At 45.7% G+C, this 22,774-nt stretch overlaps 1 protein-coding gene across 2 annotated transcripts in view; it reads left to right on the top strand.

The window, feature by feature from the left end:
* The window catches only part of LOC310790442 (uncharacterized protein), a 28,060-nt gene extending 8,294 nt beyond the window's left edge, over positions 1-19,766 (top strand). For both annotated transcript variants that reach the window (XM_083652131.1, XM_083652130.1), the window contains exons 6-17: positions 955-1,130; positions 1,694-1,819; positions 2,864-2,992; positions 6,636-6,758; positions 8,169-8,304; positions 8,981-10,488; positions 11,075-12,040; positions 13,660-14,057; positions 15,007-15,106; positions 15,353-15,938; positions 16,476-16,607; positions 17,096-19,766. In XM_083652131.1, the coding sequence (XP_083508257.1) occupies positions 955-1,130; positions 1,694-1,819; positions 2,864-2,992; positions 6,636-6,758; positions 8,169-8,304; positions 8,981-10,488; positions 11,075-12,040; positions 13,660-14,057; positions 15,007-15,106; positions 15,353-15,938; positions 16,476-16,594 (4,367 nt within the window). In that variant the 3' untranslated portion in view covers positions 16,595-16,607; positions 17,096-19,766. The remainder of the gene's footprint in view (positions 1-954; positions 1,131-1,693; positions 1,820-2,863; positions 2,993-6,635; positions 6,759-8,168; positions 8,305-8,980; positions 10,489-11,074; positions 12,041-13,659; positions 14,058-15,006; positions 15,107-15,352; positions 15,939-16,475; positions 16,608-17,095) is intronic.
* Positions 19,767-22,774: the final 3,008 nt, after the last annotated feature.

Genomic DNA, 22,774 nt, shown 5'->3' with positions numbered 1-22,774 from the left:
TGTCATCTTTGTCCCACGTTTTTGGTCACAGTGTGAGATTTATGATGATTTTGGTCAGTAAAGATGTCACTATAATGTCACAATGTCTAACGTCATCATCAGTGATGTCACTCGAGCACTCCATGATGTCATCAGTGATAGTCACATCACCTATGCTGACATCATCAGTGATGTGAAGTTGTGCAATTGTGAGCTGAAGGATGTCACTCGAGCACTCCATGATGTGATCACTGATGGTCACTTGAGCAATTGTGATGTCATCAGTGATGCAAAGTTGGGCATCACTGCCAATAGTGCAGGCGAGGCCACGCAGCAGCCGAGCTGCTAATGCGAGCCCGCGCAGGGCGGGCGAGGGATCGAGCGCTTTCTAGTCTCTTAAATACAGGTACATGTATTACAAGTGTTAGTTTTTCATCATGCAATGACAGGTTTGTACTGTATGTCTTCTCTTAGCTTAATACTGTTGAGAAGTTCTGCGTATGTTCTGTCGTTGGCTTGGCCATGGTTCTGTTCCAGTGATACACAGCTGAACATCTGCCAGAGATTGAAGACATGGAAAACATCTTTAAAGTTTAAACCTGCCAGACTTGGGCTGTTGAAAGATGTAGTTTCCTTTCCTCAAATGGGCTTGAATTGCATGAGGTCGCCTGGTTGCTACATGACGCACGTGATCCTGCACCAAATGTTCCCTTGTTCTTATAGAGTAACTAACCTTTGATAGATTCTGAACCGTTCAGCTTGAAACAGGCTGGTTTTGTCTCCTTTAATTCTTCATATTGGTTAAATTCACCTCCAGGTGAAATGAAAATAATGCCCTGATACCCTGAATGGGGACTGATTTGTGGTCTCTCTTTAACAATGAGCTTTGCATCATTGTAGCAGGCACACTTATCACTGTGTGTGTGTGTGTGTGTCGTGTGTCGTGTGTCGTGTGTGCGCTTGTGGTCCGTCCAGCAGTGTGTGTGTCGGAGCTGAGGACCCGTGTGTCTGCTCTGGAGGGGGAGCTGCGTGCAGAGGCCCAGAGGCTGAGGGCCAGTCAGGAGGAGCTGGCCTCCAGAGAGCTCGGCCTGAAGAGAGCCCACGACCAGCTGGGCCTGGCTCACACACGCATGGCCCAGGAGAGCGAACGGGTAAGACACACATACACACACACACGTCTACATAGAGACACTGCGGAGCGCATCGTCATTCAGAAACCACGCCCAAAACGGGGGAAAACACAAACTCCCGTCCAATCCTGGCGTTCTCCTATGTCGCGTGCATGGTCGGGTGTTGCACAAAAAGATCGTATATACGGAAGATGAACACTCCAACTTACTTCATTGACAGCAACATCCACATTTTTCTTCTCGCCAATTCTCAATGGCTTCCTTGTTTTCCTCTGGAGTACAAAAAAACGTTAACTGGCGATTTTTTACATTTGTTGTCTGCGCAGCCCACCATACAACAGCTTTTAGCTGTGTTTGATTCAAGGAAAATTACGCTGGTGTGTGGAAATTAACTGAGCTTTTCCCCCGTGTTGGGCATGGCCTATTTCATGCAGTGTCTCTATAGGGTGGCTACGACATTATGGCAAATAATCCAAATCTCATTGCAGAATATGAACAGGGAAATACTGTGTGTCTGTCTTTCTGTGTGTGCGCGTGGTGTGCGCGCGCGTGTGTGTGTGTGTGTGTGTGTGTGTGTACGCCAGGCATCAGGAGCTGAGCAGAGGCTGAGGCAGCTGCAGGAGGAGCTGAAGTGTCAGAGGCAGAATGCGGAGAGCAGCCGACTGCAACACCAACAACGCACCAAGGAGCTGGAGAAACTACATCAGAGGGTGAGAGAGACAGAGATGGAGGGATGAAGGGAGAGGGTGAGAAACAACAACAGAGAGAGAGAGTGATTTCATCTCACTTTTGAATGAGAGTGAGTGAGATCTCCCCACATTCTATCCTTAGGTAAAAGTTCAAGTATCTTTATTGTCATTTTTAGATGGTGAAAAGCGATTCCCTGAGACATACAGTGTAAATACCGAGGCAAAGTGCATTGAGCTTAAATAAAGGAAAATAAATAATAATTTAGGAAGTCGTCATCATTACATCATTCTACACAGGCATCAGTATCAATAACTTCAGTAGTACATGTGTGATATACAGTCCAGAGCATATTCAGAGTTTGTGACCTTGATTTAATAGTGCATGTCAGTCACAGTAGATCAGAGTTCATTGTTGAGGGGGGGTGGTTGGGCTAGAGGGGTAGTGTTGAGCAGTCTGACAGCTTGTGGAAAGAAGCTGTTAAGCATCCTAGAGGTTTTTGAGTGGATGGACCTGTATCTCCTACCTGAGGGCAGGAGGTTGAACAGATGATGAGCTGGGTGGGATGAGTCTTTGATGATGCTGTGGGTGTGGCGCAGGCAGCGGGAGGAGTAGAGCGTCAAGATGTCTGGAAGCAAGGAAAATAAATGGATCACACTAGAGGTGCAACGATTAATTAATTGATTATTTGTGAACTACAGTATTACATTAAATTGCCGACTATTTTGATAATCGATTAATCGGTTTGAGTACTTTTTTTAAGGCGAAAAAAAGCCCATTTTAAATCAATCAATCAATTGAGAAAATAATCAACAGATTAATCGACAATGACAAAAATCATTAGTTGCAGCCCTATACCACATTTTCTTTCTTTTTTATTATTGTTATTTTTTTGATTTCCCCCCCATTTTCTTCCCAATTGTACTTGGCCAATTCCCCCTGCTGCCCCGGGCGCTACCCCCTCTGCTGATCTGGGGAGAGCCATAGACACGCATATGCTTCCTCCGATACACTTTTCTAATTGAACTTGGTGGCTTTAATTTGTGTGTGTGTGTGTTGGGTGCCAGGACTTGTTGGAGCTGCAGAAGGAGAGACAGTGCCTGGAGAAGCAGCAGCAGCAGGAAGTGAATAAACTCAACCAGGAGCTCCAACAGGCCAGGACGCTCCACAACGCTCTGCAGGCCCAGACTGACAAGGTACACACGCACACACGCAGTCCTTCACAGTGTCGGTGACCTCCACAGACAGCCAGGTGCTCTTGGTCCACGGCTGCACCGTGCGTGAGTCGACATAACGCTGTGTGGACGTGCTCTCCTCATCCGGCTTCAGCAGCTGACAACACACACACACACACACACACACTCTCTCTCTCTCTCTCTTTCTCTGTACATAGAGGGCTCCTATGGGTGCTGGGAAATCTTGAGAACACTTTAATTTAAATGTAAAGTGCTTGAAACCGCTTGAAATTGTAATCGTATCACTTTCATAACCGCTATCTGACTGAATAGTTAGATTTTTAGATAGAGAAATAAAGTAAGTTGGAGAGCGCCTAATCGCTGAAATAAGTGAAAGTGAAATACAGTCATCACTTTGCGTATACATAAATATGTAATTTACCACAGCTGTAAGCCGCTAACCTTGCGAGGCAGCTGGATTCGCAAGATCACTATCACTCGAGAAATCCATCTTGCTGCGTTCCAAGCTATTGGTATAAGAGTGGGCCAGACCAAGCAGTGTCCAGAGGCTATTGGTATAAGAGTGGGCCGGACCAAGCAGTGTCTAGAGGCTATTGGTATAAGAGTGGGCCAGACCAAGCAGCATCCAGAGGCTATTGGTATAAGAGTGGGCCAGACCAAGCAGCATCCAGAGGCTATTGGTATAACAGTGGGCCGGTCCAAGCAGCGTCCAGAGGCTATTGGTATAACAGTGGGCCAGTCCAAGCAGCGTCCAGAGGCTATTGGTATAACAGTGGGCCGGTCCAAGCAGCGTCCAGAGGCTATTGGTATAACAGTGGTATAACAAGCAGCATCCAGAGGCTGCTACGGGCAGCATTTAGGTGTGAAGACAGCGAGAAGCCAGCCTGTGATAGACAGATGGTTCATCCAATCACCTGCCAGGTATTTTTTGAAAGCGCATGCCCTTTTCCAAACAGTGCACTGTCCACTGACGAGGTCCTAGGTGTTTCTGTGTAAGAAACCATCTGGCAGTGTCAGGTTAGTAAGGTTCTGGAGAAGTTTGAAAAGTGCTTGACTTTGACTTTGAAAAAGGTGTAGGAACCCCTACAAGCCCTCTGACCTCCAGACACACTTAACTGATCACCACTTGAAACTGCAGCCCTTAATGATGCAGATGTTCCTCTCTTGACTTCTCATGTCTTGTCAGTTTCCCCAGCTATTTCCTGCCTGTCCTTCTCTCTCTTCTCTCCCTCTCAATCCTGAGAGACTTGTACTATTTGTGCCAAAGTTCAATAAACTAATGTGACTTCTTCTCCCACGCTTGCTTCTTGCACTTGCTCGCTGTTTTTCTCGCTCTCCGTTTCACTCTCTCGCTCTGTTTCTTTTTCTCTCTCCCAACCCGTTTTCTCCTCCTCTTCCTCCTCCTCCTCTCGGTTTCTCCCCAGAGGAAAGGTTGAGCGGCGAAGGTAATAACCCTGTGACTGTGTTTGACCATGCAGAATGCTTTGGCTATGGGAGTGTGAAACAAAACTCATAACTTGTAACGTACGTGTGTGTGTGTGTGTGTGTGTGTGTGTGTGTGTGTGTGTGTGTGTGTGAGAGAGAGAGGAATAGTCAGCATTCTCATTAAGGGAGGCATGAGGGCATGACTGTGGGATGGGGGTGAAGGTGTGTGTGTGGGCATTGCATTCTTTTGTGCAAATGCATGAAGGAATGCTGTGGTATTTTGTATCAGCTAATAATAATAATACTGCAGTGTTCAAAGGTGAGCTTCTCGACACCTGCCAACTGGAATGACTTCCATTCCTACGCTGTTACACAAGCCGTTATTCATGGTTCTTAACAATGGCTATTCGGCCTACACACAAACAAAACACCCGTCTCTAAAAAGCTCAATGTAAGCTCTCTGGAAACCACACGAGATGTTATCTTGATGGATCTGATAAGGCGACACAGCATGCACCTACAGACAATAGAGGCATAGTTTGTATTGAATCAAATCACATACTTACACAATCAGAATGACATTCAATTGTTTCCATTTCACGTGATTGAAGTGGCCACTGCCACCACTTGATTCTGCAGTTTGGAGAGTTCTATTTTCAAAATATGCTGCAATATTTTGAAAAATCACATTTGCTGCAAAATCAATCATCATGCTTGAAGGTAGCATCGCATGGGGCAGGTCTCGCTGGTGCCGTTTCATTGAATAGACAGACTTTTTCTGACCAAGCTTGACCAAGTTGAATCCCAAAGCATTTGGCAATAAATTAGTATAGAACGGCATGGCTGATGGCTGTTTTGTCTAATCTTTACTTACTTGTATAATCCAGACAGGTCTGAGGCTTCACAGGCTAACATTTGTTCGCTGTTTTTACGCTTTTAATTTGAAGGCAGAAAAGGGAAATGGTACGTGTGAAGTGATAGAAGTTTATATTGACAGACCAGTGTCAAATCAAACTTCTATCACTTCACACATACCCTACACATTTCCCTTTTCCGCCTTCAAATTAAAAGTGTAAAACCAGCTAGCGAAACGTTACATATTCACCAATAAATGGGAAATAATGACAGCAGCTAATCATAAGCACGGTTAAAAACAAACTTCACTTCTGCCATTCTGTCCTCCTGGCTGTGTGCAGTCCTACTCCGCGCTTCAGGTGGACCCGGCGGAGCGGGTTACATAGTTAGGTAGCAGCTAGTTAGCAACCTAGCCTGGTGTCCAGATTAGTCAGATACCATGCTTCGTACTATCCATCAAAAGTGACTTTCCTGACACCGTACAAACAACTGCCTGCACTAAAATGAAGTAATGGTTTACGTTATTGACTATTCTAAAATAAAAATGAAAAGAAAGTGATGTTTGTTATTTAGCGGACGGTTGTTTCACTTCTTTCTCTTGTGGGATGCTTTTGGGGCGCTGCCATTAGCAGAAGTTTGTGGGGATAGCTTCGTTCTTCATCGATTGGAAGGGTCGGAAGGTATTATGGGATATCCTCCTAACCCACCAAAGGTACCATGGTATGGCTCCTAGAAAATGTGCCAAAAATATGTACCTAGAAAGGTTGCAAATTCAGTGACCTTATGTATCAAACTGGTTTCAGACAGCCTAATTACAACTTCCTACCTAGAAATGCCACCTACTGTATATAGGCAGCTTCCTTGCAAGTGCAACTCAGACAGAACTTGTGGAAAACCTCACACGTGTCTTTTAATTGCTTACAGATTTAGCAAGGCAAAATGATGGGGTTATTTGACTGGCATGTGGTGGTGATTCATGTGTACTATGGCTTGAGGTGATGTGTCTAATTATATATGTGAAGCCTATTAGCCTGTTCAATTTGAGTTAAAGCTAGTGAGTTTACCCAGAGCTGTAGAGAATACATTAGACGTAGCTTATGTTAGATATTTATCTCTTCCCCTTCTTCAATGGTCCTTTCCTATAGTTTTTCCTATCCCTATAGAAACAACCTTTTATGTTTTATGCCCTCCTCTTTAAACACTACTCCTAACCTTTTCCTCTCCGCACCCTTGCCCTGGCATCCTCTGTCTTCTTATGTCTGTGGTTTCCCTCTCCTGGCTCACATTGAATGTTAACTCTCTCTGTGTCTCTGTCAGGTGTCTCTACTTCATTGAAAGCTAACTCGCTGTGTGTCTCTGTCAGGTGTCTCTTCAGAAGCAGGCGTTGGACAGAGAGGTGGAGACTCTGAAAGACAAACTGAAGTGGACAGAGGGACAGCTGCAGGAGAGCCAGAGGAGCGATGCACAGACACAAGCCAAACTGACGGTAATGCACACAGATGGTGCTACTAAGTCCTGAGTCTAGTGAGTAGATGTATCAAGTAGATGCATCAATTATTCATTGAGTAGTAGACACATACACAATGCAATTCATTTTTAATCAGCGTCTGAATCTGCCCATGTGTCAGTCTAGTATTGGTTTATGAGCATGAGAACGTGGCAGCTTCATGGATTGTGTAGTTGTTTTAGTACATGGTGCCTCTGTGTTGACTGTGTTTGTCGTCTACCCTACCAGCCAGGTAACACACTTATTCTGATCCTATTCTACTCTGATAATAAATAAAAATGAATTTTGACTGTAAAATACTGAATGTGGCTGGTGAATTTTGAGGTTTAGTTGCCACTGTAACCTGCAGACAAGAATAGCTTGTATCCTTTCCTGTCTCAGAGAGATGCTTTCTGCTTTCTTATGCATAGCGTATGTCATACATGTCAGTGACAGAGCCTGATAGGGTAACACATCATACATGTCAGTGACAGAGCCTGATAGGGTAACAACAGACAGTAGAGGAACAATAACATGCCAGTGGTAGTTTAGTACAAGAATACCTTCTTGTCACATCTGCAACAATGTGGCTGTCACTGTCTGTGACAGCCACATTGTTGCAGATGTGACAAGAATACCTTCTTGTCACATCTGCAACAATGTGGCTGTCACTGTCTGTGACAGCGTTAACCAGTTTGTTACCACAGTGACATAGTGTTTATGGAATGCCTCTGGAATGAGTCTTCACAAATGAACACCACTATTATGATTCTGGCGATCACAATTTCTGGCGATTGCATTTTTACGCTTCAAAAATCATGAAAGTAGTGTTCATTTTTGAAGATGATCTTGCTGAACCAAACCTCTCAGTATCATAAACCTGTATTAACCACAGACCTTCTTTCACGCACCTAACCAAAAACTCATTGCCTTGTCCTACAAAATGACACTCTATAGCTGCTCACCAGCAAGTGGGTTAATACCAGCTCGCAAAAGTACAAAAAGCTGCAACATCAAGTCCAGATATGAATATTAAAATGAGGCTTGGCAGTGTATTACACTATCTACTTAGAGAGATGTCTATGCAGTTAGCAATGGCTAAGCTTTAAACTTAGTTTATGAAGTTAAAGATTGTTGGTTGCATGCCTATGTAATTATGAGCCTTCAGGACCCTGGTAGCCATAACCTAATAGAGTAGAGGCTGTGAAGGTACAAAATCACCATTCTATTTTGATAAAGGTTCGATTGAGAGCTGATCATCATCACTCCTAGAGCAGTACTCCATGATCTAATTCAATCCTTGTGCAGTAGGGGGAGTATACAGTATAGACATGTTCAGTTGAGTGTAATTTGATTGAGTTCAGTACACTTGATTCATGTCAATATGTTGTTGTTTTACCCACGCATTAGGAAGCGCTGCGTGAGGCAGAAGGTGTGGCAGCCAGCCTGGAGCAGAGCAGGAAGAAAGAGCGAGCTCTGGAGGAGGAGGGGAGGAGACTGGCGGGGGAGCGAGCCGACGCGCTGCACTGCCTCAGAGAACTGCAGGGTGAGGAGGAGAGAGCTGTGGGCAGGAGGTGGGACCGGGAGCGTGGGCGTCGTCAGTAATGGGATGGGTAATGATGCTAATGGTAACATGATACATTATTCAATGAAAGTCCCTGTAGGGAAATTCTCTTTTGGCTTGCTCCTCCACAGGGAGGTCAGAGGGCAGCGTCAGCTATGGAACACGAAGTGGTAGGGAGGGATTGAGTGGTTTTCTCAAGGACACTTCAGCAGGGAGGATACTTGCCAACACAGGGAAGCGCATGACATCTGACAAGCTTGGTACATTTCATGCTTTTAATGCAAAAGGCCACTGCTGCCCCCTGCTGGTCAGAGATGAGAACACCCTTCTTCACAAGTCAAAATACAGTCACCCATCCCAATAATTAACATGTTTATTAAAAGATGAAAACAGACTAGTGATGCTGTTTCTCCACTGTCTGTCTGTCAATTATTTTCTCTTGCGTTGTCTATGGCGTTGTCTGTCTTTCAGACTATTATTTTCTATCGCGTATCTGTCTGTGTTTCAGACTATTTTCTATCACGTATCTGTCTGTGTTTCAGACTATTTTCTATCACGTATCTGTCTGTGTTTCAGACAGATTATTTTCTATCGTCTGCCGTTTGAAAAATATCAAATCTTGTTTCTCTTGCTTGTGTTTCCTTCCTTCCAACTCCAGACCAGAAGGCTGCCCCACCTCCCCCTGTACCACCTGTGCAGGTCTGCCCCACTGGACAGAGCTTCACACCTCAACCCTACACCTCTCACCAACCCCGAGCACCAGCCCACACCAAGAGACCTGCCACCCCCATACGAGGAGAGCAGGGGAGGGACGAGGGGGGGAAGGAGAGAGAGGCACAGATCACTGCAAAGTACCCCTCTGACAGAGAGCCCGGAGAAGGCATCGACTCGGAACACATCACTGCCTTCCTTTCCACAGACTCTGAACGCTCACAAATGGCAGGGGAGCGGAGGGAAAGTGAAGCGGAGGAGAGGAAGAGTAGATATGAGGGAGATGATGCAATTGGGTGCGACAGCTCGAGGACAGAAACACAATCCACGTTTGATACAGTGCTCTCTCGCTCTTCTCAGTCCACTGACTGTACTCTAACTCATACCTCTATGGATGGTGACCACTGTACTCGGATGCTCTCCCCTGAAAAGACCACCCCTCTTGGGCCCAAGCAGCCGGCACCCTCTGAAGACCTCCGGAGGGAGAACGCCGCGCTGCGCTCAGAGCTACGGGATGTGCGGGAGGAGCTCCAGAAACGTCTGGAGGATCTCGAGGTCCAACGACGGGCCGAGGCCGAGGCCAGGACCCGCCTGAAACAGCTCAGCCGTAAACGCGCCAGCCAGGCCGGGGAGCGGGAGGAGCAGGATAGGGAGAGGAGGACGGAGCTGGAGAGGGAGAGGAGCGAGACTGAGAGGCTGAGGAAGGCCCTGGCTGCCCTGGAGGCACAGGTGAAGAGGGAGGAAAGAGGAAGAAGGGCGAAAGAGGAGGAGGGGGGAGAAAGAGAGCTAGAAGACAGGGAGAATGAAATGATGGAGCTGAATATGCAGCTCAAGAAGCAGCTAGCAGAGGTGAAGGCCCAGCTGGCTTTAGAGCGGGACCAGAGAGAGATGGACAAGGTGGAAGAGGAGAGGAAGCAAATGACAAACACTGGCAAAGAGGGGAAGAAGGAGCTTACCATCAAACTGGCAGAGCTCGAGGCCGAACTGGAGGAACTGAAAAGTCGTGGGAAGAAGAGAGGCGAAGAGAAGAAACTCTCGGAAGCCAACAGCCCGCTGACATACCTGACTCTCCATGATGACGAGCTCAACTCCAACATCATCAACCTGGACAACAAGCTCCTCCCTTCACCAGAGCAGCACAGCCTCTTCTGCCAATCCACCAATCAGCACAACATGGCCGTCTCCCAGGCAACGGCAGATCTCATCCAGGAAGATAGAACCGGGAGAGTCCTTGAAGGTTTGCCTCTGTCAAATGAGGGGCAAACCACTCTGGAGGGCCACGCAGGGAGGGTTTCCTCTGACTTGGAAGATACCACTCTACAGGTGCCTTACCTCTCCGGGGTGTCTACCCCCTTCGACTTGGCCAAGGAGGTGGAGTGTCTGCGTGGGGAGAATGTCAGGGAGGCTGGGCGTGCTAACCAGTGCCAGGCTAAACTGGAGGCCCTGCAGAGCCAGGTAAATAACAATGGATACAGTTCATTACATGTAGTTTCTCCAACTCATTTTCCAATATAAGCTGTATTTAACGCTTAGGGTTGTGAGTGACATGCTCAGTGAACTATGGCCGTCAGGTAAAATGGATAGTTCTGGTCCTCAGTTCTGATTGGCTCAGCAATGGCCACAATCATAAAATACCTGCATACCTGTGAAAAACGCACTCCTGTGACCACATAACAGTACTATTTACAAGGCAAACATCACCATTCATCCTGCTGCTTATGTGTCACTTAGCATATAGCAACCATGATATTTAGCTAGTGTTTAAGAGTTATATTGCCTGGTGGAAGAAGAATATTTGAGTATTATCATGTATTAAATATTATTGATTCAAAAAAGATCTATCCAACATATTGAGTGTCCTTTCTATCCCCTTTTATAAAAGCAATAAACCACTCACCTCTGCTTCTTGTTGTATCTAAAAACCACCAGCTGTACTTAAAACACAGTTGAGCATGCCCCCTGGTGGCTTATTACCTCATTATAATTTCTCTTTGACCACCTTTCCCTTCCTCTGTTCTTTGATCTTTATTTTCTCCCCCAGGTGACCCGTCAGACCCAGCAGCTCACCATGGCCTTCGACAAACAGAGTCAGCACATCATAAACCTACTCGGCGAGCTGCAGGAGAAGGAGAGTGCCCTCCTCAGCCAGGGAGAGGAACTGCAGCACTGCAGGCAGGCGCTGGCCGCACTCAGGGATGAGAAAGAGGGGGAGCAGATGATGGCCGAAAAGGTGGGGGAAGAAGAGCAGGAAGAGAGCAGGCAGGGGAGGGGAAAGCAAGAGGAGAAACCAGAGGAGATCTCCATGCTTTCACCAAATCATGAAAAGGAGCTCACTAACATCTTTCTCACTACAAACTCACCGAGTGACACTGCCTCTACTGCTCACACAGATGCAGGTCAACAACCAGAGACTGTGATATCTCATGTTGAAAGATCGCCAGCTACTAGCCACAGCCATGAGAATTCTGCAGAGCAAAAACTAGAGAGGGAAGCACTACAGTCAGTAGCACTGCAGGTCAGTAGCTCTGCCACTACAGACTCAGACAAGTCTCAGAGGAACGACGAGTCTCCTTGTGTGAAGGAAACGTCACACACTCTAATCATGTACCAAGATACTACTGAACATGATAAAGATGGTGGTGGAGCAGCTGGCTTGGTCGCAGAGTTGCTCGCTCTCAAACGGGAGAATCAGCAGCTGAAACAAAGAGTCGAAGCACTATCGGTCTCACACAGCAGCGACCCAGCACTACAAACTGCCAGTGATAGCCGAGAGATCTCAGTCAAGCAAAGCACAAACCCAAGAAAGGCACCTACCTCCTGGTCAGAGGAGGAGACGGCACACTGCGCCAGTGTGCCGAGTGACATCATCACTGAGGGACAGCAATGGAGACCGCAGGATGGGGAGAACGGTGAAGATGAAGGAAGAGATTTAGAAAGGGAAGAGGAGGAGGCTGAAGAGGAGTCAGGAACAGTCTCTCAGCAGCAGATCAGCCTCCTACAGCAACAGGTACATTATGTAGTGTGCTTTATCATGCTGTCAGCAAATTGGAGGAGTTTATGCAGTTTGCAGATGTTGGCACTTTAACTTTATTCTAATGTAAATGTTGCTGTTATCGAGTTCAATTTCCATTCCCCCAAAATATGATATATTTAAACGATAGTTCACGACAGGCTTATTATACCACACCTAAGGGTCGTGCTTCGCCCGACGCCGTAGACGGAGGGTGAAAACACCTGTAGGTGTGGTATAATAAGCATATATCACGGCCTGAAGTGAACTATTGCTTTTATAAAATGGTTACCAAGTATGGCAATATGAAAGTAAGTATACTAAACAACTCAGATTTAATTTGTTTCTATTCATAGATAACGTTCAAAACAATGGTACCTCCTGTACATCGAGGCAGTTGTGTATGCAATGAAAGCTTGGGCTGCTACATCACCAAAGGGTAGGCTAGGCTGGCTAGGCTGATTTAACTGATTAGCACACGTTCAGAGGAACTGAACTAATTTCCACTTCACCATTTGTTTCCTCAGAGGCAGAGTGGCTCTAACTGTGGTATATTTACACTAAATATACCACAGCTGCGAGCCAATCAGATTGCTTGATTTGAGAGAGCCGTTTTATAATATAATACAACGTAGAATTATAGTATATAATAGTCTAATACAAAGTATGTTAAGTTTCCTGTATTCACAAAGATTGACTTGTATTTTCCTCTATGTGACTTGAATTATTAGGAAGATTTTATGCAATTGCTTACCATCAACAAATCCTATCAAAATAACAATCGACTCTACTTTCTGACTTCCCATGTACTGTTTTTAGCTGTCAACCCGGTCAAACCTTGAAATATAGCTCACAAAGACATAGTTTCAATTGTTTTGCCTAGCTGCAGCATGTCGGGTTGCATTCCTCCAAAGTAGGATTGCCCTGAACCTTCTCGCTGTGCGACCGCTGCATGTTCTTCGCGCAGCCTCCTGCTGCGCCTACTGTTGTAGCCTAAAGGCGCTGACAGGGTTCTGCGCAGCCTTGACTTGGAGCCTTGCCGCCGACTAGCGTTGACAGTGAGACTGTGGGTACTCGAACGTAACTCGGCGCATTGGCTGCTGAACACCTCCAAAACACTAGGTGGCTTGTGGTACACTTATGTCCATATGACGCTATTGTGTTGTTTACCAAGAACTTGCAATCATGTCTGTGGGGGGACATTTTATTGTCCCTCCATTTCAAAACTCATTCCGGTGAGCCTGCAGAAGGCTTTGCTAGATGAGGGACAAGCACTGTTAAATGAGGAATCATTCTTCACAACAAGTACATCAGCGGATAGTCGGATACGTCCACGGCCCAAGGCAACGGCCAATCACAGCTCTCGTGTTGGTCACATCACGTCCGCGTTGGCGCCGCCGAGTCACATTTTCGAGGAGCTGCACATCCCCTCCGCCGAGCTGCGCCGATAGCCCGGCCAGCTGTCGGTGCTGGCGATTTCGTCTAAGCATAATTCGGCTTTAACACACTACCCTCATTATCAATGAGCGTGGGGGCCAATGCGGAGCACCGTAGTGTGTGTGAAACCAACCTTACTGTATCCTTTAAGTCTACCCTGCTCTATCCCTCCTGTCCAGGTGGTGGCGCTGCAGGCTGAGCTGCAGTCTCTCTCTGACAAGAAGCAGCAGCAGGCCGAGGAGCTCGCTTTATGGAGGCTGGCTTCCCAACCCGCCTCGACCTTTGACCAGGAGCTCCCCCACACAGAGACCCAGTCTGAGATCCAGGACCACACCTCTGCTCTCAGACAGACCCAGTTAGACCAGAAGCAGACTGGTGATGTGTCATCCCACGTCCTGTCAGAGACCCAGACCCAAGCTCCTGCTCTGACTGCCCAGCCCCAGGGATCTACACTGGGCTCCAAGGAGCCAGCACCCCTGGGTGTAGAGAGCCCCGGTACTGTGACGGTCATCACAGAATACGAGCTGCTCCTCTCCCCCTCCTCCAACAGAGTGCAAGGCCGCAAACTGGCCTCTAGGTATCACTCTCTCACTCACTCACGCACACACACACACACACCAAGGGCTAGGGGTGTTGAAGATTATGGCAATAACATGTATTTGAAACTCAAATTTACCTGTTTATAGTGTACTGTTTACTGTTATGGGTTCCTGTCATATCGGTCCATATTGTCTCTATATTGATTAGGGTAAAACCTTTGACAGACTGTGCGATTTTGGCCTGTCCCAGTCCCAGACCAAAGATGACCAACGTGAAAGAAATGTGGGGATATCTTTGGTCGTGGCTACAAAAACGCTCCGTTGTCAAAGTCTTGCGACCAAAGAGCCTAGGACGAATTGTGACAGTGTCAGAAATTTTAGGGTGACAGCTACGACGGCGTCTGATAACAACCAATAGAAATGCCGCATGATCATATCAGTATAGACGGTAGACGCTATAAATAGAGGCTAATGAATAAATAGTTGACATTACCTCTTTCGCAAATTTGGCCACGAGTGCGTCCACATTCTCCTCCTCTTCTTTGGATGTTTTTCCAGACATAAATTCCACTTTGCAAAGGCTTCATTTTTGCTAAGCTTTGTCAGTTCATTGTTGACATTTCTAGCAGAACTGCTGGCTGGGCTCTCCGGCTCTGCAGAGAGCTCATATTGGACATTATTGATTAATGCGTAGCTGCGGCTCGTGCTGCTGACGTTTGATTCTTGTGTGTGTATTGACTGCTGATTGACAGACACGTGCGTCAATCGTACAGTCTGCACACATCAAACCTGACATGATCGTACCCAAGTTTATTAGACCCATGTCTCACAGTGTGGCCTGCAATAAACTTATAAGATTGCTAAAATCTTACAGTCTGTAGGCGGCTTAAGACAACCTGCTACAAATTCATTATATTTAGGTTGCAGTTAATCAAAGTGATTTTGATTTGCAATTATGTTGATTTGTTGTTGTTGTTTCACTACAAGACTGCAGCACAGCAACCTTCCTGAACCAAAGAGTCTCCAGCCTCTGAAAAAGACCTCTGCACTTAAGGATTACATTCAGGACAATGCTGTGCTTGACAAGGTGATTTTATGTTATTGGTTTTATCATCACTCCATTTAGGATCCCTGTGGCATCTCTTATGATGCCAGTAATTGCTTTGGAAACGGACACTCCTACTTGCTTGTTAAATAGTGCCAGAGAGCTGTCAACACTCTTTCAGGATGTCAAGAAAATGCTTCAGGTTGACTTTCAGTGATGGGCCCACATTGTTGTTTTCATATTGGATTACAGATTCCGTCTTTAATGAATGTCTTCATTTTCATCCAGGAGTCTGAAAAAGAAAACCTGGAGATAAACCACTCAAAATGCACAAAGCTGAATTCAGCACAGCACAAAGAGAAGAGAGTGGTTGAATTTATCCAAATGTCTTCTGATGAAACAAGTCGGCAACATGTCACCAAAGATCCCCGCAAAGCCTCAGGGCCGCAGACCAAAGCAACCGAGTCCCACAAGGAAGATCAAGAGGCCAAACCAAATGCTCCCAGAGCGACCGATGACGTAAACGCAACCAAGGGTTCTACGGAGGGAGCGGACTGGGGAAAGACGAGGAGCACCAGCACTCAAACAGACGAAAGGCTGAATCCTCCTAGTGCATCCACAGCATCTGAACTCCACCATGCCTACACTCAGACTGAGGAAGAAGACGATGATGAAAAATTAGTGGACTCTCCCCCAGTCTCCCCCGTCTCAACAACAGAGATTGGAGACAAGATGCTGTTTTCCGGTTCCTTTCCCATCCCCTCCGACCCGGCCCGTCTTGCCGAGCGAATCCGCCGTAACCGGAACCAGCTGTCGGCCGCCTTCGACGACACCGAGTACGAACCCTACGGCCTGCCGGAGGTCGTCATGAAAGGTGACTTTATACCCGTGTGTCTGTTACGATGGAGGTTGCTGCTTTTGGGAGGAAAGTTGACCCTCTGTTACTGGATTCACTTCAGATGTGAATGTGTAAATTTTCTTAAAAGTTTTCTTTTCTCTTTAATGGTTTTTCACATTTACAGTGAAAAGAAGCATCTCATAGGCTGCTTTCATGGGAGAACTTTAATGTCTGTCTGCTTCCATTCTGTTCTGCCATACAAACCCATAGAGCAGATACTGCATGAAGCTGTGAAAAACTACTTCAAAGTTGATCTCCTGCACTAACAACAGTAATGGTTGGTGTGTCATTTAAAAGCGTTTATGGGTGCAATGTCTGTTAATAGTAAATGTATCCCTTAGTCATAAAGAGCACACAAAACAGTAGTTATTGTAGTTTTTCCCTATATTGCTTTCCTCGTCTCCTCTTTCTGTGTCTACTTTCACACTCTATCCTTCCCTGGCTTCCCTCTAGTCTAACCTCACTTATCTGTGCCTCTGTCCTCCCCTCTCCCTCCTCCTCCTCCTCCTGCAGGTTTCGCTGACATCCCCAGCGGTCCCTCCTGTCCCTACATAGTGAGGAGGGCTCTGTTAGGCACGGCTGCTGTACCCCTCCCTCAGAACCATCCGGGCCAGAGGGAGGAGACCGATTAGCACATTGCTACAGGTACCCAGGATAGACTAACAGTGATTACTGCTAATAAGCTGCGGAAAACCTCTTGTTGTTTCTTGTTTATTTCCTGTTTTTTGTTTTTTTTCATTTTATTTAGTGGAAGTAGGTGACAGCAGAGCGACACTTTTTACAATGTAACATGTCAGAGACACATAGATATAAATTAATTTGTTTAATTTAAATAAGAGACTTTTTGGTTTGGGTTGGTTCAATTGTATTGTCATGTCAAACTGCAGCAGAGCTGAACTTAATCTCTTTTTCATAGATTGTGCTTCATCATAGTTTGTCAAGTGTAATCCCATCCTCCTGCTTAAACAATTCATTCCACTTGATTCCAAAGCAAATCACTTTATTTCACAAATTACATTATTTGCTTGATATTGTCATGTGAAAAATTATGTCAAGTGAAATGATGTCTCTTAAATGAAAATTAGACTAAATGAATCATTAAGAGTGGTATTTTGTGTGCTGCTTGTCTACAGAACCAGAAGAACCTCACTGATGGGTGACAGCACCTACACTAAAGGGACTCTTCAGTCACCAGCAACATTTAGCCCTCCACACATCTAGATAGAAGGACTGCAGGAACCCAGAACCACTGTGTGTGTGTGTGTGCAGGTAACCGGGCCTGCAGAGCCTGAACCACTGTCCATGTGTGCAGTTAACCGGGCCTGCAGAGCCTGAATAACCTGGTTTTGTCTGCATATAAAATACCTCCATTGTGGATCTAAAGGAGCTTATAGGCTAGTTGACACACTAATAGCTGTGGTGAGACTTGGCTGTCCACTGTAATGCAGTTACTTTACAGCCACATGTATATTTAAGGAGGGGGTGGAGTGATTTACAGATGTTTGTTGATGTTTCTCGAAGTTAAAAAACACTTTTCCAAAGGGACTGTTGAGCTTTCACTAGCTCCTATATGGCTCTGGTCTCAGTATACTTTGAATGAAACACAGTGGATTTCTTTCTCTTTTTTGAACAAGCTCCTTGCCGAGATAGGTTTGATATATTTTCCAAAGGGTTGAACTTGAGGCCAAGAGATTTTTTTGTGTGTCTGTGTGTTGAGACACCTTATTTATGGACACTTGAATGTGTTTTAGTGGAGGGCAAGTGTTCACGTTTACAATGATTTTATGAAAGTATGATGTGCGAGAGTGAAAGTTTGAGCACGACTGCGTATATGCGAACATGCGCGTCATCTCGATGTTACTGTTTGTGTATGTGTGGGAGAGAGGGGAGAGCGAGCACGTGTCTGACTCAATCGAACCTGCGTCGGTTTCCGCTCCATGTATGGTGATGCACACTGCGTTCTCTCTCTCTCTCTCTCTCTCTCTCTCTCTCTCTCTCTCTCTCTCTCTCTCTCTCTCTCTCTCTCTCTCTCTCTCTCTCGCCAGTCTCCCACACAAACGAGCACTCTGGCATTGCTCTGAATTAGCAGAAAACAAAACGTGTGATGCTTTGTTTTACTAATATAGGTAATTTGAGTTGTTTTCCTAGACTTGATCAGATATAATTTATTTGATTTATATAGCTATATACATTTTTATTTTTGGTATATTTTTTGTTGCCATAGACAACAGTAGCCTATTATGTACAGTCAGTGTCGATTTAGATGAGTTTGAAGTTGATGTACAGTATGTTTTTTTTTGTTCAGAACAATATTGTTCTATAACAGAGAATGTTGCAGCCAAGTATCTGAGCACTTTGCAGGGTACTACAACATTTGACTAGTTAGTTAAAAGCCTTGTTGTCCTACAGTATCTTTCTCCTAAATTGACATGTTCAGCATTTTCTTTCATGCACTGTCTGCGACATTATGGAACAGAGCTGCAATCTTTGAAATGATTTAAGTTAAGGTTAAAGACACACGCTTGTTAAAAAAGTGTGGAGTGGTTTTACTTTCTCACATTTAGTGTCGAGGTGGAGTTGGTCTCTCGTGGCTTATTGACTCAGTCAGAACACAGTGGACTGTTGCTGTGAGCTGACTCAGTCACTCGCCATTCATTTTCTATGTTGACCTCCTCCTCCGAACATCCCTCCTCTTCAACTGCCTTTAACGAGAAATTTCTGTATTTTTCAACCTGAACCCTATTTCATATGTATTTATGTATTGTAGAACTAAGTTTGTGTGAACATAATCTTTGAAATTGCTGCTGTATTGACTTAGATCGCTTCAGTCACTTTACCCACAGGCCCCTCCTGCTGTGGCAGCCTGCACAAGTCCACTAAACAAGCTTGTTTTTGCAACAGACACGCGTTCAGATTGTTGGTGAAAAGAGAGAGATATCAAATGAACGCTAGTGTTTACCTGCAGCAGCGTGTTCGTTCACCCTGTCTCTGTCCATCACATTGGTAGAGATAGAAGCTCTTCAGTTTGTAAACTGTATCACGTTAGTCCGGCTCAAATAAATACGGGCGGCCATCGAATTCAAATACTCGTCCATATTCTCACAATCAGATAAATATTCAGCCATAACTTACAAAATGATTCAGCTACAGCTATCTGTTAGCCCAAACAAACATGGCAGCTCCCAGTCCCAGCTTTCTGCCCCAGCACAGCTGACTTCCAGCAAAGGGAGCTTCTATCTCTACCAACATGACCTCAATACCCAGAGTGCCTTGCGGCCCGAAGAAAGCCGAGCTCCCATTGGAATAATGTGATCCTGTCAGTGGTGAAAACTGAAAAGCAGCTTGTTTAGAGCAGTAGGGGCATGTGGAAAAGCAGCTGCCAACTGAAGCCATCTAGGTCAATACTGCACCAATTTCAAAGATTTCTGTTTACATGACTTTAGTTATACATAAACGCATTATGAAAACAGATTTTCTGCTCACATGATTTTAGTTATACATAAACGCATTATGAAAAACAGATTTCTGCTCACATGATTTTAGTTATACATAACGCATTATGAAAACAGATTTCTGTTCACATGGACTTAGTTCTACATAAACGCATTATGAAAACAGGGTCCAAGTTGAAAAATACAGAAATTCTCCTTTAATATCTCTGGGATGTGTAGTTGTTTGGTTTTAGAGCTGCAGCAGAGAAGCACTGTGAATCTCTTGCCCTCTTTAAGACACTTTGATGTGAATGTATCTCTGTTGACGTTTTGTGTTTTTGCAGTTAGAATAAAAGGCTTGCTTTCAAATGAAGTGTTGTCTTTGTACCTTTGTGAAGCTTCCAGCATGCTTTAGGTCTGACCAGTGAGAAGTAGAGTTGGTTGTGTACCTTTGTGAAGCTTCCAGCATGCTTTAGGTCTGACAGTGAGAAGTAGAGTTGGTTGTGTACCTTTGTGAAGCTTCCAGCCTGCTTTAGGTCTGACAGTGAGAAGTAGAGTTGGTTGTGTACCTTTGTGAAGCTTCCAGCATGCTTTAGGTCGACAGTGAGAAGTAGAGTTGGCTGTGTACCTTTGTGAAGCTTCCAGCATGCTTTAGGTCTGAGAATGAGAATGAGAGTTGGTTGTGTACCTTTGTGAAGCTTCCAGCATGCTTTAGGTCAGAGTGAGAAGTATAGAGTTGGTTGTGTACTTCCGATCCGAGATGTTGGGTCGTCGTTTTTTTCCCTCTTCTTGCGTCTCGATCCACTATGCTAAGCTGCTCAACCTCTAGCATACAATTTAAGCCTAAAGGAGTGCCATGCTTCAATAAAGATGGCCTTGATGTGGAATATCTTGGTTAAATCACAAAAAACATTTTCACAAATTACCAGTGTCCCCTCCCCTCGCCTCTTGGTCAGAAAAGGTATTTTTGAGAAGACTAGTGCAGTGCCCATTCCCCTTCCCCATCATGCTCTCCCACTTTCACCCCAACCCCCACCCCACCCGATTGGTCGAAATTCGACCCTGCACTTTGAGTCCCCAGCAGCGCACCCGCCAAGTTTGAAGTTGCTCAGACGAACGGCTTCTCGAAGATAAACCGCTTTTCATGCTGCCAGTGGGTGGGCTATGATTGTATGCGCGTGTCCGAATTGCATGACATTCGGTACTGCACTTCCGCCGGGTTCCTAGCAGCGCACTCCCCGAGTTTGAAGTGGATCGGACGAACGGTTCTGGAGATAATGTGAAGGACAGACATACGGCTCTGCCTTTATTAGATAGACGTTAGATAGATGCCTCGAGCTTCAGGGGAGCGGAGGAGTCGACGGACGACTAAAAAGGAGCTCCCGACTGAAGTGTCTGCTATATTTCACCTTGCACTTTACTTTTCCCTGCGGAGAGAAAAATGGCGCGGACCATAACTCTGACTTTGAAGAAACAACTGTCTCTTTTTGCTTCCCAAAAAAGACGGAGAGGTTGGAAAGGCAAGGATTGGAAGAGCTAAGCCCCCCCCACATCCAGATCAGGAAACTCCGGGGCCCTCTGCTCTTCCTCCACTGCCAGTGACTGCACTTTGTCAGAGCCACAGTGCTGTAATGGGCCTCACACACACACACACACACACACACACACACACACACACACACACTCTCTCACACACACACACACACACACACACACACACACTCATACACACACACACACGCATACACACACACCTCCGCCATGTCCCTTTCTTCTACTCCTCCTACTGTCTGCTGTCAGAGTGATGTAGGGTCCCGAGAATGGGGAAACACCTTCCAAGGAGAAAACACACACACACACACACACACACACTCTCTCTCCTCTCTCTCTCTCTCTCTCTCTCTCTCACACACACACACATACACACACACACATACACACACATGCACCAGACTCTGCTCCTCAGTGAGTGTTGAATGGTGAGGAGACGGCGGCACACGCTGCATGGGACTGTCTTGTGGACGGCGCCAAATTTCTCCAAATTGAAGGTAAGACATGAAAGAAATGCCTTCTTTTCAGTGGAGCTTACTGGGAGCTATGAAGTTGGATTACTTTGAGGAAAGACTGATTGTGTTGTGTTTTCACTTGAGGAGTAGGGTGGCTCTCAGGCCCTCTCTCAAAATATTCCCTTTTTAAATGAGAGGCGACCAAATATAGTCGGGAGCTGATTTCAAGAGGCCATCAGAGGCAATCAAATCCCAGCCGACTCAACAATGTAACTGGCTGCATTTATTGACACAATTTTGAGAATGAGAAGGACTAAAAGTAGGATGTCTCATGAATCACCGTGTCTGCGTTTGTGTTTCTGATACATGTGGTGTTTCATTGAAAATATTGTCGTTTTCCTGTTTTGTAAACACAAAGGAGAAGATCTGCCAAGAGACGTCAAGTCCCATGTGACTTCTATAGTCAAGATTTACGCCTATAGAATTCACATGACTCTAAAACGTATTTTTGAACATAATTGTCTCCCAGAGCATGAAGCCAAAGAGGCAGCATTGTCATGTGACTTGTATTGACGTCTGCATTGCTCCACTGAATAGGAGGCGAATGCTTTGAGGGCACTTTTCATCTCAGATAGCTCTATTTTATTTTGACTGCTGTGTATTCCTCAAAGTCCAATATGTGTTCGTCCCCAGAGGGCCACATTCAGATCTGGATGACGGCACAGTTAAAGGGGCGGGACGAAGTGGCGTTTCTAGCCATGGCAGACAGTCCAGAACATAGTTTCTAGCCATGGCAGACAGTCCAGAACATAGTTTCTAGCCATGGCAGACAGTCCAGAACATAGTTTCTAGCCATGGCAGACAGTCCAGAACATAGTTTCTAGCCATGGCAGACAGTCCAGAACATAGTTTCTAGCCATGGCAGACAGTCCAGAACATAGTCTCTAGCCATGGCAGACAGTCCAGAACATAGTTTCTAGCCATGGCAGACAGTCCAGAACATAGTTTCTAGCCATGGCAGACAGTCCAGAACATAGTCTCTAGCCATGGCAGACAGTCCAGAACATAGTCTCTAGCCATGGCAGACAGTCCAGAACATAGTCTCTAGCCATGGCAGACAGTCCAGAACATAGTCTCTAGCCATGGCAGACAGTCCAGAACATAGTCTCTAGCCATGGCAGACAGTCCAGAACATAGTCTCTAGCCATGGCAGACAGTCCCGAACATAGTCTCTAGCCATGGCAGACAGTGCCGAACATAGTCTCTAGCCATGGCAGACAGTCCAGAACATAGTCTCTAGCCTTGGCAGACAGTCCAGAACATAGTCTCTAGCCTTGGCAGACAGTCCAGAACATAGTCTCTAGCCTTGGCAGAC

This window comes from Poromitra crassiceps, assembly GCF_964638095.1.
Source record: "Poromitra crassiceps genome assembly, chromosome: 15".
Taxonomy (NCBI): Eukaryota; Metazoa; Chordata; class Actinopteri; order Beryciformes; family Melamphaidae; genus Poromitra; species Poromitra crassiceps.
The sequence above is the reverse complement of the archived record's forward strand: the minus strand, read 5'-3'. Positions and strand labels throughout refer to the sequence as shown.